This window comes from Pantherophis guttatus, chromosome 6, assembly GCF_059756535.1.
Source record: "Pantherophis guttatus breed Tessera chromosome 6, ASM5975653v1, whole genome shotgun sequence".
NCBI lineage: Eukaryota > Metazoa > Chordata > Lepidosauria > Squamata > Colubridae > Pantherophis > Pantherophis guttatus.
The window spans coordinates 85836236-85855068 of record NC_142068.1 but is presented as its reverse complement, the minus strand read 5'-3'; the positions used below and the strand labels follow the sequence as shown (position 1 = coordinate 85855068).

Genomic DNA, 18833 nt, shown 5'->3' with positions numbered 1-18833 from the left:
TCTTCCTTTTCCTGCAGATGTCTCTCTATAATCCACAGTTCCACTCGTCTAATTAACAAATTGCCATTTTATTTGTAATCCACCTCCGTGTTTACCAAGTTATAAAAGAGAAAAAATCCAGTTTTCACATCTTCTTTCACCTTTATATATCACCAATCAGTTTATAATCCAATCCAAATTGAATCCAAGTTCCAGATTTACATTTCCATTTGTCAATCACTTTTAATTCTTTATTTGGGTTCTTCTATGGTGCGCTTGTCATTCTCACTTTCTCTTTCCATCAACCAACTCCCCCCACCGCTATTTAGCCGCAATTTCCATGCCGGGGTAATTTTAGTAATTGTTTAGTAGTTGAAAATATTTAGAATTTTCTTTTTATTGTCTGTGGGTTAGCCAATCACTCACCCAACACCAGCACTCTGTCCAAATCTTCCCTCCTGCATATCACTTGCTCCAGAGACTCCAGCTTCATGGCAATTCACTCTGATCGCTGCCCCTATCACCGGCTCGGAGAGAGGTTCTCGGGCTATCCAAGGGACTTGCCTGTCCTTCTTTAGACACCAAGCTGCCTCTCTTTCTTTGCTGTCCCTACAGGACAGCTTTGGTCCGAAGACCCCCCAGTGATGGTTCGTCTGGCTGGATTTTGCCGAGCTCGTCAGAGCCAATATTTTTCCCAGCCAGTACCGCCACGCCGCTTCCGGATTCTCCTCAGGACAAGTTCTTCCTTATGGCCCACAATCCCCTATTCAGCCAAGTAACCATTTTCCTCACCAACAGTTGGACCTGCCACCACAGTATCCCTATTAAATTCAGGAAAGGCCTTATTCCTATTGTGCAGGGACACACCAAAAGTTTCATGTTTATGGTCCACAGCTCTGACACTGCCCAGATCCACACTGTCCTTTTCCAGGGGGGTGTTTGTGGAAGAAGGAGGCTGATAGCAGTGCAACTCAATAGAACACACTGGCTGGGTTGGCCACCTAATTTCAGCCTGAATAGCACAAACTAAAGACTCTAGACAACCAATCTGCCCATGTAAACTAGCAATCTGCTTACAAATAGGAGAGTATCCAAACTTAAAAAGAGAACCACGAAAAACGGCTGAAAAACAAGTGTTGCACTGAACTGAACCAGACTTTTGTGGCTTGTCGGCTGCCGGCTCCTCCAGCAACTGAATCAGATGAGGAGGCAGCGTGGAAGTCATCAAAGCAGCCTGAGAGCTCCGAGGGGAAAGAGGGAATGGAGCTGTCAGAGAGAAAGAAACAGAGGCGGAGCCTGGGCTGCTTGTTGTGTTTGGGAGCCGGGTCAGACATTCTAAAATAAAATAGCAATAATACAAGCACTTACCAAGGATGAACTTCTGCTGTTTTCAAACTACTGATGTTTAAGACTACACTCTTGCTCAGATGAACACTGTCAGAAGGTCGTATTCTCCCTTGCCTTCCTTGTTTAGATTTTTAGTTGTGTGATTCACGTGCCGTTAGGTGCTCAGGCCATCAGCTTGATCCACTGGACATACTCCTAGTTTTCTCCAATTTAAGGGATTTCTAATCATCAATAATCATCAATATTATTTTTTTTTCCTCTGATCAAAGAAGTTACTTTGGCCATCTCAGCAAGTTCCATTATCTTCGCCATCCATTCTTCCATTCTGGATATTGCTGAGTCTTTCCATCTTTGTATATATACAATAATCTCACTGCAACTATCACATACAAAAACAAAGTGCTGTGATTTTTTTTCCCAACTGTTTGTCCACCAATCCCAAGGAGAAGACTTTTGAACTCAATTGTATATTAATCTTTAAAATCCTCTGAAAATTCAGAATTTTCTACTTTTTTTTTACAGTTTCACTAAATATAACAAAATGTCCCTTTGTGTTGTTCAGATTATCAGTGTAATGTTTGAAGTGCTTTTATACATTCTATACCAGTGATGGCTAACCTTTTTGCCATCGTGTGCCAGGAGGGGGGGGAAGGTTTCCACGCACGCGTGCCCACACCCATAATTCTATGTGCCCCACCGTGCACATGCGCACGCAACCCCCTCTACCCTGTCCCTGGCACGTGATTGCCCGGTAGGCCTGTTTTTCTTTCATACCTGGCTTCAGATCCTCTCTATGCATCTTGGGAGTGCGAAAACAGCCTTCCCCACCCCCTCGGAGGCCTTCTGGAGGCCTGAAACAGCCCATTTCTCAACTCCCGGTAGGACAGGAAGTGACTTTTTTCCTGTCCCCCGCTTCTAGAGCCTCTCTAGAAGTCCATTTTATCATATATTCTTTCACTTCTGTTACAAATTTCAATTAAAGTGTGTATACCCCAGCAGTAACACGTTCATCATTTCTACACAATTCTATTTCAAACTCAGTTTTACGATGTTCAAAACCAAAAATTCTTTTCTCTACTTAAAACTCTTCTAATAATTGTAAACAAGAGAACCGCTGACCACTATATCCCTCTGCCACCAGTTTTCACCAGCTTCAAAGATTTTGAAATTTTTGAGGCTTTAGTCAAAGATTCTAGTCAACTATTTATTCTGTATGTATTTGCAACTGTGAATGGATTGTACTCTGGATGGAATCATGTTTTGGCAATGAATTGCTACTAAGAACAAATGAAATGAAATGAAAGCATGAGGGCATAACAAATCCAGAAAAGAAAAGAAAAAAATCTTTGTACAAGAACGAATGTTTTGTCGGAAATATGAAAACAATTATAATTCAGAGTTAATAATTCATTCAACTAATCTTTGAGAAGGCCAAGAGGAGTGGATAAACTATTTCTGAGAGGAAAAATGATAAAAACAAACAGGTAAAAACTCATCGACAGTGAAAAGGTCACTAAAATAAACTGGGATTCTTTAAAGAAGAGCTCAGAAAAAAATATCTGCTGCTTTGATGTGTATTCCGCTCTGCTTTCTCACAGCTTCCTTATCCCTGGAGCTTCCATCAAAAAGTTTGACCGTGGATGTTAACTGTGACAAGGGGTGGGCTGCTCGGGGTTCGCAGTTTCAGGAGAACCTCCAGCTAAGATTCTGGCAGTTCAGAGAACCCCCAAATCCCATTCCATGCTGGCCCCACCCACCCTGCCCCACTCCTCCCAGGAGTCCCCAGGCAGCCTGTTGTGGATGCAGGTAAGTGCAGGGCACATGCAGAGGGTTGGGGAGGATGAAAAACGGGCCTACCAGAAGTTCAGGAAGGCCAGAAATGGGCACGTTTCTGGCCTCCAGAGGGCCTCTGGAGCCTGGGGAGGCCATTTTTGCCCTCCCGAAGTCTCGAGGGAAGCCTCTGGAACCTGGGGAGGGCAAAAACTCCCCCCTCCGCACACGCACACATTGTTGTACAGGAAGTCAACTAGGCCATGCCCACCATGGCCACGCCTACCCAGCAACTGGGCAGAGAACCAGGGGTGAAATCTAACAGGTGATGACAGGTTATGGAGAACCGGTAGTGGAAATTTTGAGCAGTTCAGAGAACCAGCAAATACCATCTCTGGCTGGCCCCAGAATGGGGTGGGAATGGAGATTTTGCAATATCCTTCCCCTGGAGTGGGGTGGGAATGGAGATTTTGCACTATCCTTCCCCTGCCATGCCTACCAAGCCACGCCCACCAAGCCACGCCCACAGAACTGGTAGTAAAAAAAAATGTGGATTTCACCACTGCAGAGAACCGTTTGCTAAAATTTTTGAAGTTGGACTGAAGTGGTTTATAAGTCTGATCGTTCAATCAGTCAGTCAGTCAGTCAGTCAGTCTATTCCAAAGAGTTATGGCATTCAGCCCTATGCAAATTAATCTGATCTGGTAACTGGCAGTTGTTTTGTAATAAATCAACTGGATGAAAGTTTACACTAAAACACTGCAGGCAGGTCGGTAAACAGAACTATGCAAAGATTAGTTTTGCAATCCAATATCCTGAGCAACAGCAGAGATAAAGGAAAACACACCTCTGCACGCGTTTTTCTCTTTCTGGTTTTATTTTTTCTTCTTGCTGTTGAGAAGAGAAGAGATTCTACTCCTTCTGGATCAATCTTCATCTCTTTCCAGGGTGAAGGAACTGCTTTAGCTGACCAAGGAACACTCTGGTAAGCAACACTGATTTCATAGCAGAGTCTGCTTTGTAAATCTTTACAGCAGATCTTTTGCAATTTCTACTTCTATCTCTGCCTCCTGAGAAACTTGAATCTAAGTTCTGGAGAACTGAGGTTGAATAACCATTTAAATAATTCAACTATGTCGCTACTTGATTAATTTATTTATTTCTCATATGTCATCTCTACTTGGAGAATGTTGTTGATGATGAGTATGTAGCTTTGAACATCATCCAGATACCTCGCGCAATCTATTTTGGTCTATTCATTCTAAATGATGAATAAAACCCGAGGACGTGGACAGGATTCTGGGAAGGCTTAGTGCTGCCACATGTTTATTGGACCTGTGTCCCTCCTGGTTGGTACTGGCCCGAGAGGTTACACGAGGCTGGCTCCAGGGGATTATAAATGCTTCTCTGAGTGAGGGGATCTTTCCTGCCGCCTTGAAGGAGGTGGTGAGGCCCCTCCTCAAGAAGCCTTCCCTGGACCCGGCTGTATTAGCCAATTATCGTCCAGTCTCCAACCTTCGCTTTGTGGCGAAGGTTGTTGAGAGTGTGGTGGCACGACAGCTCCCCCAGTACCTGGATGAAGCTGTCTATCTGGACCCTTACCAGTCAGGCTTCAGACAGGGGTACAGCATGGAAACGGCATTGGTCGCATTGGTGGATAATCTCTGGAGGGCTCAGGACAGAGGTTGCTCCTCTGTTCTGGTCCTATTAGATCTCTCAGAGGCTTTTGATACCATCGACCATGGTATCATGCTGCAGTAGTTGAGGGGGTTAGGAATAGGAGGCACCATGCTGCGGTGGTTCTCCTCCTTCCTCTCCGACCGCTCGCAGTTTGTGTTGGCAGAGGGGCAGAGGTCGACCTCGAGGCACCTCGCTTGGGGGGTGCCGCAAGGGTCGGTCCTCTCGCCCCTTCTGTTCAACGTTTATGTGAAGCCGGTGGGCAAGATCATCCGTGGTTTTGGGGTGAGGGTACATCAGTATGCTGATGACACTCAGCGTACATCTCTATCCCAGGCCACCCCAATGATACCCTTGACGTGATGTCCCACTGCCTGGAGGCCGTATGGGTCTGGATGGGGAGAAATAGGCTCAGACTCTCTACCCGCCCCCCCCAGAGAGGGCTCGCAATCTGGGTGTCCTCCTGGATGCACGGCTGTCTTTAGAAGAGCATATGATGGCCATGGCCAGGGGGGCTTTTTATCAGATTTGCCTGATTCGCCAGTTGCGTCCCTTTCTGGGCTGCGACGCCTTGCGCATAGTCACTCATGCCCTTGTTACCTCCCAGCTGGACTACTGTAATGCTCTCTACATGGGGCTCCCGGTGAAGAGCACTCGGAAGCTCCAACTGGTCCAGAATGCGGCCGCGCGGGTAATTATGTGTGCAACCCATTGCGCCCATGTAACACCTTTCCTGCGTGAGCTGCACTGGCTCCCAGTGGTCTTCCGGGTGCAATTCAAGGTGTTGGTTACCACCTTGAAGCGCTCCATGGCTCAGGACCTGGGTACCTACGAGACCACCTTCTGCCACCGATAGCCTCCCACCATCCAGTTCTCTCCCACAGAGAGGGACTCCTCAGGGTGCTGTTGGCCAAATTATGTCGGCTGGCGACACCCAGGGGGAGAGCCTTCTCTGTGGGAACCCCTGCCCTTTGGAATGAACTGCCCCCAGACATACGCAAGATCTCTGACCTCCGAGTTTTCCGCTGTGCTCTTAAGACCCTGTTCTTCCGACAGGCAGGGCTAGCTTTATAAATTGAGTTTTAAATTTGGAATTCTTAAATTTTTGGGGTTTTTTAGTTAATTGGCCTTAAATGTAATAGTTTTAATATTTTTTTAAATTTAAATTGTGATATTTGTATTGTGTTTTTACCTGGCTGTACACCGCCCGAGTCCTTCGGGAGAGGGTCGGTATAGAAATAAAATTATCCTTATCCTTATTAACCCCAAATAATCTCTCCTTAATTTTGTTCTCGATCCAAGGTACCAACCATGTTTTTCCTCCAACCTTTCAACACTTTGCTACTGCTCTTCTTAGGAGCATCGGTGGCTTTGGCTGCTGCTCCAGAGACAAGGAGTTGGGATACAAATTCCTGCACAGTGTTGGCTTGTGGAAACCCAGGAGTCGCTGGTTTACCAGGGAGAGATGGAAGGGATGGCGCCAAAGGAGAGAAAGGAGACACAGGTATAATTTCTGAAATCTCTCTCTCTCTCTCTCTCTCTCTCTCTCTCTCTCACACACACACACACACACACACACACAGTGTATCCTCAGGGTGCCATCACTAAAGCAATGTCGACTGGTGGTTCCCAGGGAAAGAGACTTTTCTGTGGGGGCACCTACCTTTTGGAACAGGTTACCCCCAGGGATACAAATGATCCCAGATCTTCATACTTTCCGTCGTGCACTTAAGACCTTTCTATTTCACCAAGCCGGGCTGGCATAAATCTCTTCTAATTTTCCTAAATCTTTATGTTGAAAATTCTTAACCGATTTCACATTTTATATGTATGTTATTTTAACTGTTCACCGCCCTGAGTCCTTCGGGAGAAGGGTGGTATGGAAATTGAATAAATAAATAAATAAATAAATAAATAAATAAATAAATAAATAAATAAATAAATAAATACATACATACATACATACATACATACATACATACATACATACATACATAAAATATTCATTACATAACGGTGTATATTTAATCTTATTCTTGTATTTAAACAAAAAGAAGTTAATACAAAAGTTATAGATTCTTTTTTGCTTTTTGTCATGTTGGAAAACTTCCAGCTAGGCTGGAAGGAGGGGTTGAGCGAGGACCTAGCTTAGAGTCCTCCATAGCAGCAAGCAGCATAAACTTGACCTCCCCCCCAAGATCCATGAAGTTGGTCCCTCTGGTCATTCCCAGGGGAAGGAAAGAATCTGGGGAAAATTCTAGAATAAAGTTGCTTACTTTAGCCATCTGAGAATTGCTTCGGTTTTCATGCAACTGATCCAGGGATGGGTTTCACTTATTTGTACCCGGTCTTCTGCACATGTGCTTTGCTGCCTCACATGCCTTCTGCGCATGCGCCCGGCCTCGAAAACATACCTAAATAGGACAGCATAAAGCTGGGACGGGTGGGCAGATCTCCGCTACCAGTTCACCCGAATTGGTCCAAACTGGCTGAATACCATGATCCTTCAGCCTAGCAAAACATCATGTCATCGGCAGACATCCTTTTGAGTTGGAGATGTCTGATGGATAGATGCTGAGTGGGGCTTGGGGAAGGGGATGGCTATTTGGGAAAATGGAGTCCAAGAGATGCTGCTTTGTCTCAAACCCCAGGCCTCCAAGTGAAGGGTCAACAAGGAGTCCCTGGGAAGGCTGGTCCTGCAGGACCAAAGGGGAGCACAGGAGCCCAAGGCCAGAAAGGACAAAAGGGAGAAATGTCAGGTAAGAAAGTTTTTTTTTTTGATGGCGAGCTTTGCTTGCATGAGAAGGAAGGGGAGTTTCTGATATTTCCAAGAAGAGCTCGAACACGGGTTATTTTGCAATGTCCATCAATAGCAACAGTTCTGCCTTTCTCGCTTTGCTAGCCCCATGTAAATTCTAGCAGGAAAGCATTCCTTGTCTCAAATCCTAGCAGAACAAATGCAAACCTTTGATCATTGTAATTCAACAAAGTTTTAGAATTCCTGATTCAAGTGTGACTCTGGTTACCTCCATCAAACTGGAAACAATTTCTCAATTGATAGCTTATAGGGATTGGGCTCGTCCCAAACTAGCATTTATTCTTTATTTTTATCTAAATCTTCTTATTTGACCTAAACACTGATTTTAATGGCAATATAAGCAGCCCTTCTTTATATTTATACATCTATCCCCTGGCGAACAAAAAAAGTAAATAAAAGTATTGCATTTATCAAATACACTAGTCTCTCAATATGTACACTAGTTAATGCTTGATCTGTTAATACTTGCATTCAGGATTTGCATTGAGCTATGATTATAGGGCCGTGATGGTGAACCTATGGCATGCTTGCCAAAGGTGGCACACGTGCTGTTATCAGCTGGTCTTCTGGTTTCTGGCATGCCACCTGGTCTTTGTGAGTACTGGAGTGCCAGTAAACGGCTTGAAAACAGCCAAAAACTTTCCAGGCTTTTTCCGGACCATTTTCAGGCCTTTTTTCAGGCTGTTTTCAGACTGCTTTTTGGGCCTGAAAACGGCCCGAAAAACAGCCTCAAAATGGCCCAGAAAACAACCGGAAAACAGCCAAATAACAGTCATAGTTGTGCCAGCCAGCTGGTCTTTGGGTTTCCGGTGCTCTGGTGTGCACATATGCATGCACATACACGCATGTTCCGGTTTGGGCACTTGGTGCTGAAATGGTTTGCCATCACTATTATAGGGGCTTCATTTGCCACAAACTGTTTCTCAGTGGGTTATTTATTTTCTTTTGGAACTTGAGCTTCACAGTACAATAAAGATTTTTCTGGTCTAGATATAATAGGCCATGACTGTCCAATCTTGCCAAGTTTAAGATTGGTGGACTTTAACTCCCAGGGTTCCCCAGCCAACATGGGCAATGGGGAATTCTGGGAGCTGAAGTCTAGAAGTCTTAAACTCGCCAAGGTTGGATACCCCCCACATTAGACAAATCAAATGGGTGGGGGAGTGGGAGTGGCCGAAATAAGAAAGTTAACCATTCAACGTTGTATCTTCTGGACTTCTTGCTTCATTGTATGATGAAGTTTGATGTTCTCCAGAGTCTCAGGTCATCAGCGGAGTTTACTTGAAGAGAACACATAAAGGGATGAGAATAAATGGAATAATGTTTAATTAGGTTTCCTTGTCTCTGTTTTTCTCTGTAGCTGTTGATACAGTTCAAAGGCAAGTTGCTGCTTTGGAAAAGACGATCCAGACATTACAAGCTGAAGTTAGCAAAAGCAAAAAAAGTAAGAAAGAATATGGGTTTGGGGGTTAACTTGTTGGTTTGTGTTTGTGTGCAGTATCTGGGGGAGGGCAAAGAAAGTAACAATAAGCAGTGTGGCCAACTCATTCCCTTCCATTCAGTGGTGAGGAAAGTATCTGCATTTAGGTAAGAAAACCAAATGAAAAGGTACTTGGCACAATAGTAGTAACTGCAAGGGGGATCTTGGAGTCCTAGCGGCCAATCACTGAAATATGAGCCAGCAGTGTGGCAACACTGAAGCTTCCAAGATTGCGTCAGTCAGACCAGCTTCAGAGTTGACACAGTGTGCTGCAGCAGCCAAAAAAAAGCCAAACAATCACTAGACTAGCCATACCCAATTCCTGCAAATGTTCTTCATATATTTAGCCTCCAGCCCTCTAATCCTTTTTGTTGCTCTTTTCTGCACTCTCTCCAGTCTCTACATCTTTTTTATAATATGGTGATCAAAACTGGATGTAGTATTCCAAGTGTGGTCTTACTAAGGCTTTATAAAGCAGTACTGATACTTCAGGTCTATCAAAATCCATCTGGATCTTGAGCCTATTTTCTGGAGTGTTTGGTATTCCCACCAGCTTGGTGTCATCTGCACATTTGATGAGTTCCCCTTCGATTCCCTCATCTAAATCATTTATGATATTGTTGAAGAATACTGGGTCTAAGACAGGGGTGAAATGCTCTGAAGTCTGCTACCAGTTCGCTTTGCGCACATGCGCACAGCAAGCATTAAGAAGCCTTTTCTGAGTCTGCAAAGGTAAGTAGAACAGCGAGGGGGGGAAACGGCTGTGCTGGGAGATTTAGATTAGCTAGAAATCAGGATTTCCTGATTTCTAGCCAATATAAATTGCATGGGACAGTTGATGGTCGCACAACTGATTGTCGGAACTTTTTTTTTTAACTTTTTTAAGCATTTTTTTACTACCAGTAGTAAAAGATGCCTAAAAAGTAAAAAGAAAAGTTCCGACGATCAGCTGTGCGACAATCAGCTGTGCCGGTGATCATTGGAACTTTTTTTTTTTTTACTTTTTAAAGCATTTTTTTTATTACCAGTTCTGGCGAACCGGTATCATTTTTTACTACCAGTTCGGGTGAACTGGTCCAAACTGGTAGCATTTCACCCCTGCTCTAAGACAGAACCTTAGGGTACCTCACTGCTTACTTCCCTCCATGGAGATATAGTTATAAATAAATTCATGTAAGTGTTATCTGCCCAGTGAGGTGGCAATATTCATTGTTTTTTTTTTATTGTAAAAGTTTTACAATTACATTTTCACCCCTTTCCCCCCACCACCACCACCCCCCAAACTTCCCAACCTCCCTAACCCTCCCTAACCCTCCCCTCCCCCCAGACTTCCCTATAATATACTCATAACTGGTAAAGAAAAAAAACACACACAAAAAAAAAACCCTCAGTATGACACTTATGTGTAAACTTGAACCCCTCCCTCCCCTGTATAATTTTTCTTTTTACCTCATTACATTAAAATATTTCTAATACATTATTTTCAAATAAAAGCTATTTGATACTTTCTAGTTTGATATTTGTTCTGAACATATTCTATCCACCTTTTCCATTCCCATTCATAAGTCTCTTGTGAACAATCTTTTAAGTATGCTGAAATCTTCGCCATCTCTGCAAAACTGGCCATCTTCAAAGTCCATTCTTCAATAGTGGGCAAAGCTTCATTTTTCCAATATTTACCTATCAACAATCTTGCTGCTGTTATCATATACAATATCAATTTTGTTTCACCCGATGTAAAACCCTTAACTATACCCAGTAAAAACAATTGTGGAGAGAATTGAATTTTTTTCTTCAAAACATTCTGCATGACCCACCAAATTTTTATCCCAAAAGCCTTAACTTTCCTACAGGTCCACCAAACATGATAATACGTAGCATCCAAACATTCACATCTCCAACATTTTGGCTGAACATTAGGGTACATACATGACAACTTTTTGGGATCTAAATGCCATCTATAAAACATTTTATAAAAATTTTCCCTCAGATTCTGCGACTGTGTAAATTTAACATTCTGAACCCAAATTTTTTCCCATGTTTCCAACATCACTGGTTCTTCAAAATTTTCTGCCCACTTAATCATACAATCTTTAACTAGTTCAGTTTCTGAGTCCCTTTCTAGCAAAACATTATAAAGCCTTTTGATATGCATTGGACCTTTCTCTTTTATATGTCTAACCAATTCTTCCTCATGCAACATAATACCAGTTTTTTGGTCCTCTTTCCATCTCAATTGTAATTGATTATATTGTATTCAGAAGAGATATTGGTCTATAGTTCTCTGGTTTTTTAGGACCGACTTGTTCTTTTGGTATCAAAGATATATAAGCTGTTGTCCATGATGGGGGTATTTTACCCCCTTGTTGAATATTGCAAAATAAATCTCTGAGTTGTTCCACCATTTCAGCTTGCAAAGTTTTATAATACACTGCGGTCAAACCATCCGTGCCAGGAGCTTTGGCTGTTTTTAACTGTTTAATTGCTACTATTATCTCCTCCTCTGTTATAGGATAATTCATTCTTTCCTTTTGTTGATCAGTAATTTTTGTAACTCTTTTATCATTTAAATATTTTTCTATAAGTCCATTCTGCACCTCCTCTTTGGCATATAGTTTGGTATAATAGTCCACAAAAGCTTCTTTAATTAATTTTTGTTGAAAAATTTCTTTCCCTCCAATATCAATACTATCAATAGTCCGTATACTTTGTTTTTTCCTCAATGTGTAAGCCAACCATCTGCCCGGTTTATTAGCGTTACAAAATGTATTATGCTTCGCATATTGTAAGTTTGTTGCAACTTGTTCTGCCATAAGCATTTGAAATTGGTCTTTCAAAAGTTTTATAGCACTGCATATTCTTTCATCTGTTGGATTTTTAATAAGTAACTGTTCTTTACTCTTTATTTCTATTTCCAATTCAGATCTTTTCTTTTGTCGAAACAGTCTATGTTTAGAATTCATGTAGATAAGTACCCCTCTCATATAAGCTTTACTTGCGTCCCACACAATTTCAATTGGGGTACCTTTATTCAAATTTATTTCAAAAAATTCTTTCAAATGCTTTTTAAGTTCTGTTGTATTTTTTTCATATCTAAACAAGTTCTCATTTAATCTCCAAGAACGTCTCTCAACCTTATCCATCTCAATTTCTATCCATACTGGGCTATGGTCAGTCAAAGTTCTTGGAAAAATCTTTGTTCTTTTTGTCTTGACAAGTAAGTCATCTGACAGCAAAATGAAGTCAATCCTAGAGAAGGATCTGTGTCTATCAGAAAAAAAAGTATAGTCCAATTCTTTTGGATTATGTATTCTCCAAACATCTTTTAGTTCCATATCTTCTTTCATGTCAAAAAAAGTCTGTGGTAATCTGATCCTAGACTTTGCCAAACTCTTTTTATCTAATTTAGAATCAATTACTCCATTCCAGTCTCCCATAATTAAAATAGATCTGTAGTCCCATTGCAGTATTTTAGTATGTAACATCTTATAGAAATGGTCCTGTTGTTGATTGGGAGCATAAATTCCAATCAGAAGAATTTGGCCATTTGCTGTGAGCAATTCAATTGCTACAAATCTACCATCTTCATCTGCTTCTATAACTTGAGCTGTTAACTTTTTATTTACATAAATAACCACACCATTCTTTTTTTGCGAAGTTGAAGATATAAAATGTGTTCCTAGTTTGGAGTTTATCAAATATTTTTGATCTTGAGTTGTGATATGCGTTTCTTGTAAACAAATTATATCATTATTAAATTGTTTCAAATATGTAAATAATTTCTTCCTTTTCTGTGCTGAATTCAACCCATTAACATTCCAAGATAAACACTTAAACGTCATCTTCATCTTTCTGGAGCAAAGAGCAGAATAATCGAAGGTCATCCGAAAGCTTCGATCTTGCTCCCCCCATGGCTCCAGTCTCTTGTGCAGTACTCTTAACTGCCTTGTCTTGTCTTTCCTGTTGTTGTTATTGCTTTTGTTTAAGTAACTTAGATTGAGCTCGAGTTATGCGTTGATCCTTAACTTCGATCATCCGAACCGGGTCCAGGATTGGAGAAGATTCCAGCAAAGGCTCATCCAGAAAACCTCCTTCTGCGCCTTGCATTTCCTCTAATTCCTGCTTAGACTGTTCTTGCAGTTCTCGTTGAGGTTGCTTCTCATCACTCTCCTTAATCTCCAAAACTGTAGATGTACGTGGGGATGGTGTTCTTTCCTTAAGAATAGTAGTGTAAAAGTGCTCTGCCTTCTCCACGGTATTCAAACGATATCTTTCTCCCTTGTATCTGAAAATTATACCAGCTGGGGCGTCCCACCGAAATGGTATCTGTAAATTTTGCAATTCCTTAACAAGAAAGCCAAATTCTTTTCTGGTTTTCAGCATTTTAGAAGGTAATTCTTTATAAATTCCAATTCGTGAGCCCCCCACTTGCACAGAAGTGTAAAAGGATTTTTGCAGGATGTCATTTCTTATTTCTCTATCTGTGAAATATATGACCACATCTCTGGGCAATTGTCTTTGTCTGGCCACCCAAGAATTCACTCTGTAAATTTTATCTATTTTGTGAAAAACCACATCAGGATTAACTTGTAGAATCTTGGCCAGGGCCTCAGAACAAACCTGTCTCAAATCCTGTCTTTCCTCTTCTCGAATTCCTCGAAGCCGTATGGCAAACTCCATTGCCCTGAATTGTACCATCACAATCTCATTTTCAACTCTTTGCATTTTATTGTCAACATCAGCAATTTTATAATCATTGTCTTTCATCTTAACATTAACTTCTGATTTAAGTTCTTCAACTTTAGAATCGACTTTCACAATAAATTCTGCCAGGCCAGACGCCACTTCTGATACTTTTTTGGTCACCTTGTTTTGATTCTGTTTCACCATATCTTTAACTTCATTAATTTCCTGCATAAATTCCTGATGTGATTTTTGAAGTTTATCATCTATCTCCTGTTGAGATTTTTGAAATTTATCATCCAAAGTTTTAGAAATAAATTCTTTTAAATCTCCCACATCAAAATCTTTTTTCTGAGTCTGTGTCTGTTGTACTGGGGGAGGCTGTGCTTTATGTGTGGGAGATCCACCTCCTGTTGCCTTCGCTTCCTGCTTCTTTGAGGCCATCCTGCCACGTAGGCTGGTTTTACTAAAAAGAGAAGTTCTTCTTCCTCTCCCACCTCCACAAAGACTTCTGAAAAAGTCCCCCAGATTTAATCAAATAAGAACCAAAATAAAGCAAAGTCCAGTATTGAGAAAGGAGAAATTTCTCTCTTATTTCTCTTGTTGCAAGCGAAGCAACTTCGTAGCAGTTTAGAAACTTTGTAACAAAGCAAGATGAGTTCAGCAATCCACACTCGCCAGCTCGTTAACTCTAAGGCTAAGCGCCATGTTTTTACAGTTCACTTTCACTCATCCGCATTTTTTCACTCAAATTAGAAAGCCAAGAAAACTCTAATACTTGCGATTCCGAGTTTCAGGGTTCAAGTAACAGTATGCTGCTTATTAAGGCTGGTTCCTTTTCTTTCAGTTTAAAGTTTCCTGTAGCCGGCTTGTTCTGCAGAAGCAGACTTGTCCCACGCCGCCCGGAGTTCCAGCAGGTTGAATGGGAGCCGCTCCTGTTCCCTCCCCAGAAACTATTCCCTGGGGGGGTTGCAGGGGCTCAACCTGTGCCCTGTGATCTCTCTTCAAAAATCCTAGAGATTTTTGAAGTTTTCGAGCCGCTTCTTAGTCGCGAAGCGGCTCTACAAGCGGCGGGGCTGGCGGAGCTTCAAAAGGCGCCGCCGCCGCCGAAGACGAGGAAACCGGAAGTCACAATATTCATTGTTATTAGCGGATCTCAAAATAAACCCCAATGAAAAACAAGAAGAAGACACTGTCCATTCTTTTAAACATCTATTAGATATTGAACTTGACCAATTTTTCAAACCACAAAGATATTTCCCCCTCTGCTCACCTCTTGCTTCTGAATTTCCAAAAACTCCTTGAAGAGCATTCAAGAGATTTAAATCTGGCTGCAAATAAATAAGAAGCCTGCAGGGTATATAATCAATGGGCAAAGTGCTTTGAAGAATACACATATAGACCATTCCCCGAGAGAAAAATAAATTAAACTAACAAAGGCTCTATAAGTAAGGCAGAAAAGCTACAAAAATTAAGAATGCTATAGGGAATATCTATCCACAGCTAAGCCCTAATGATTTCTGGACAAAACTCTGCTTTGCATTGGGCTAGATCGAGTTACTGGATTGGAAAAGGTGAGCTGGTGGCCCTGATTAGTCCTTGCAGGGAGAATAGGCTTCGCTGGGGAATAAACCACAATGAAGAAGGCAGTGACAAATAGCAATAGCACATAGACTTATATACCCCTTCATAGTGCTTTTACAGCCCTCTCTCTTTTTTTTTTTTTTTAATTTGATTTATATGCCGCCCTTCTCCGGAGACTCAGGGCGGCTTACAGTGCGTTAAGCAATAGCCTTCATACTTTTGTATATTTATACAAAGTCAGCTTATTGCCCCCACAAACTGGGTCCTCATTTAACCTACCTTAGAAAGGATGGAAGGCTGAGTCAACCTTGAGCCTTGGAGAGATTCGAACCAGCAGTAAATTGCAGGCAGCTGTGTTAATAACAGGGTGCTTTAAACCACTGTAGTACCAAGGCTCTCTAAGCAGTTTACAGAGTCAGCATATTGCCCCCAACAATATGGGTCCTCATTTTACTCAGGATGGAAGGCTGAGTCAACCTTGAGCCTACTGAGCTAGCAGTCAGCTGGAGTAGCCTGCAGTACTGAACTCTAACCACTGCGCCACCTTGGCTCTTGGTTTGATCCACCAGCTAACCTGGTTAGCTGGTGAACCTGAGTAGTCCTTGTATGAAGAGTAGGCTTCGACGGGGAATAAACCACAGTGAAGAAGGCAATGACAAACTTGGTTAGCTGATGGGCCTGGTTAGTCCTTGTATGGAGAGTAGGCTTCACCGGGGAATAAACCACAGTGAAGAAGGCAGTGCAAAACCTGGTTAGCTGGTGGACCTGGTTAGTCCTTGTATGGTGATTAGGCTTCGCTGGGGAATAAACCACAGTGAAGAAGCGTGACAAATCATTTTGATATGGTTGCCAGCTAAATCCCTAAGCTAAGATGGAAGGAGATCTGTCACTGTGCACCTTCAATGCTTGCCTTGAGTGATGTTTATTCATTGGCCGGAAGCTGTTTTCATGGGTGATTTATTTCTGCTTAGTCTTCGCAATGCAGGGGGTGACCACCGTCGGAGGGAAAACCTTCGTTTCAACTGGTCAGAGTGACAATTTTGCAAACGGGAAAGCTCTCTGCAGCAACGCCGGTGGAGCTCTGGCGGTTGCCAGGAACGTAGCTGAGAACACGGCCTTGGCGGCAATGGCCAAGAGGAACGGCAAGCACATATACCTTGGTATGAGTGACCTCCAGACGGAAGGCAAGTTTGTGTATTTGAACGGACAGGCGGTGAGCTACACCAACTGGAAAAGCTCAGAGCCTAACAACTATGATGGAGTAGAAGACTGTGTGATACTCCTCCCAGACACCCAATGGAATGACATCAACTGTGACCACCAAACACTCATCATCTGTGAATTTTGATGTGTCTCAAACGTTGCCATTCCCATGGGCCTCCCTGGAAGAAGAAGACAAGGGGCTCAATTGATGTCATGCCATCATCATGCCAACATGCTCTTAATGCCATGACACCCTGACACATCTTTGACATCTTTGTGGCTTGCTATAGATGCCAGTCCATGTTCTAGGAGAGGACAAAATAACTGCATAAGTGTGTTGATTTTGCTTTCCAGGCTGAAAATATAAAATTATACTAGAAAAAAAAAGAACATAATAGAGGTACTGTCTGTTTTTCTCCATGTATGTTTTGTCTCACAGTATTTTATTACTATCATTATTATATTTTTAAAAAGTGTCATTCCAAAGTTTCTGAACTCTTAGGAAAAGCTGTTGAGCAGAACGATAGAAAGCCCAAATTGTGGAATCAATAGTCCTCTCCTTAAATCTGAAGTTCATTTCAGTTGTTCCATTCAGATCAAGCTTTGAAAAGGCCTCCAAAATTCTGAGAAATAGAACATGGAATAAACAGAGTTGGAAGGGGCCTCATAGGTTTAGTCCAGCCTTCCCCTACCTTTCCGGATTGGCTGCCCAGTATGTGGAGGGGGAGGAGGTGATGGTTTTGTGTGAGGAATAGTCACACGTATGTGCTCGTGTGCACAAAGCTTCGTGTGAGTAGCGTGTACAACCACCCACTGTGAGCATGAATGGAGCTGAAAGTGCCAATGGGCACCCCTCACGTGAGCAGGGTGCAAGCCACCCACCACTCTCATGGCCTGGTTTCGAATAGACCATGGCCCTGTACTGAGCTATAGCCCACAGGTTGGGACCCCTGTTGTAGTCCAACTGCCTGCTCGAGCAGGAGACCTGATTCCATTCCAGACAAATTGCTGTCCAGTCTCTTCTTAAAAGCCTGCAGTGATGGAGCACCCACAACTTCTGGAGGCAAGCTGTTCCACTGGTTAACTGTTTTCACTGTTAAGAAGTTTCTCCTTAATTCCAGGTTGCTTCTCTCCTTGATTAATTTCCATCCATTGTTTCTATCTGGTAAAGGTAAAAGTAAAGGTTCCCCTCGCACATATGTGCTAGTTGTTCCCTACTCTAGGGGGTGGTGCTCATCTCCGTTTCAAAGCCAAAGAGCCAGCGCTGTCTGAAGACGTCTCCATGGTCATTTGGCTGGCATGACTAAATGCCAAAGGCACACGGAACACTGTTACCTTCCCACCAAAGGTGGATCCTATTTTTCTACTTGCATTTTTTACGTGCTTTTGAACTGCTAGATTGGCAGAAGCTGGGACAAGTAACGGGAGTTCACCCCGTTACGCGGCACTAGGGATTCGAGCCGCTGAACTGCCGACCTTTCGATCGACATGCTCAGTGTCTTAGCCACTGAGCTACCGCGTCCTTTCTATCTGGTAGCGCTAGTCATATCATTCTCGTGTATTAATAATTTGTGGGGGGGAGATTGAAAGTTTATTCTTCTCAAAACATTTAAGAGGACTAGACTTCTTTCTCTTTCAGAAAACTAAAGCTCCAGTTACAGTACAGGAAATTTTAGACCTGCATAGAACTCCTTACTCTGGTAGAATAATCAGAGACCCTATGAAAGCATTTCCTTTGCAAGCAAAGAATGCTTCTGCACCAGTAGCGTTCCATAATTTATACAACATTCAGATTCACCCATCACACTCCTACACACAAACACAAACGCCCAGACAAAGACCAAAAAAAAATTGTTCTTATCTTCCACACTCTGCCAAGACCAGTAAAATATTGAGACAGTAGGACTGCCTTGTTTTGGGGAAGAGTTTGGTTCCCCCCTTGTGGTCACCTTCAGAATTATACCTTTACTTCTCTGTTCCTTGTGTGATAGGACTCTCTGTGGCAGGGGTCCTCAAACTTTTTAAATGGGGCTGTTACTAAACATTCCAACAGGGGGCCAGCCCACAGAGCAGACTCAATACACTACAGGGGCCAATTCACAGTCCCTCAGACTGTTGGGGGGCCGAACTGGCTGGGTGAGCGTGGCTAGGTGGTCATGTGATTGGGTGGGCGTGGCCAATTTAACTGTCCATTTTATGTCTTTCTCCTTCCTAAGCTGTACTTACTCAAGCGAAGGAATCTATTTACTTAATAAGATCCACCCCACAAAGGGAAAAAGAGCACAAACTTTC

The 18833-nt window shown here is 42.5% G+C and overlaps 1 protein-coding gene across 1 annotated transcript; it reads left to right on the top strand.

The window, feature by feature from the left end:
• Positions 1-3871: 3871 nt before the first annotated feature.
• Positions 3872-16965, top strand: LOC148113183 (mannose-binding protein-like). The gene is made up of 5 exons (XM_087871864.1): positions 3872-4081; positions 6076-6277; positions 7425-7532; positions 8952-9035; positions 16310-16965. Exons 2-5 carry the CDS (start codon positions 6085-6087, stop codon positions 16684-16686), a joined length of 762 nt encoding a protein of 253 aa, XP_087727990.1. The 5' UTR covers positions 3872-4081; positions 6076-6084; the 3' UTR covers positions 16687-16965.
• The last annotated feature ends 1868 nt before the right edge of the window (positions 16966-18833 follow it).

Bases quoted from the DNA above. Each gene is read 5' to 3' on its own strand.
- LOC148113183 (XM_087871864.1), top strand. From the start codon at position 6,085: ATGTTTTTCCTCCAACCTTTCAACACTTTGCTACTGCTCTTCTTAGGA. The intron at 7,533-8,951 runs GTAAGAAAGTTT...TTTTCTCTGTAG, and splicing joins ACAAAAGGGAGAAATGTCAG to CTGTTGATACAGTTCAAAGG. The intron at 9,036-16,309 runs GTAAGAAAGAAT...ATTTCTGCTTAG, and splicing joins AGTTAGCAAAAGCAAAAAAA to TCTTCGCAATGCAGGGGGTG.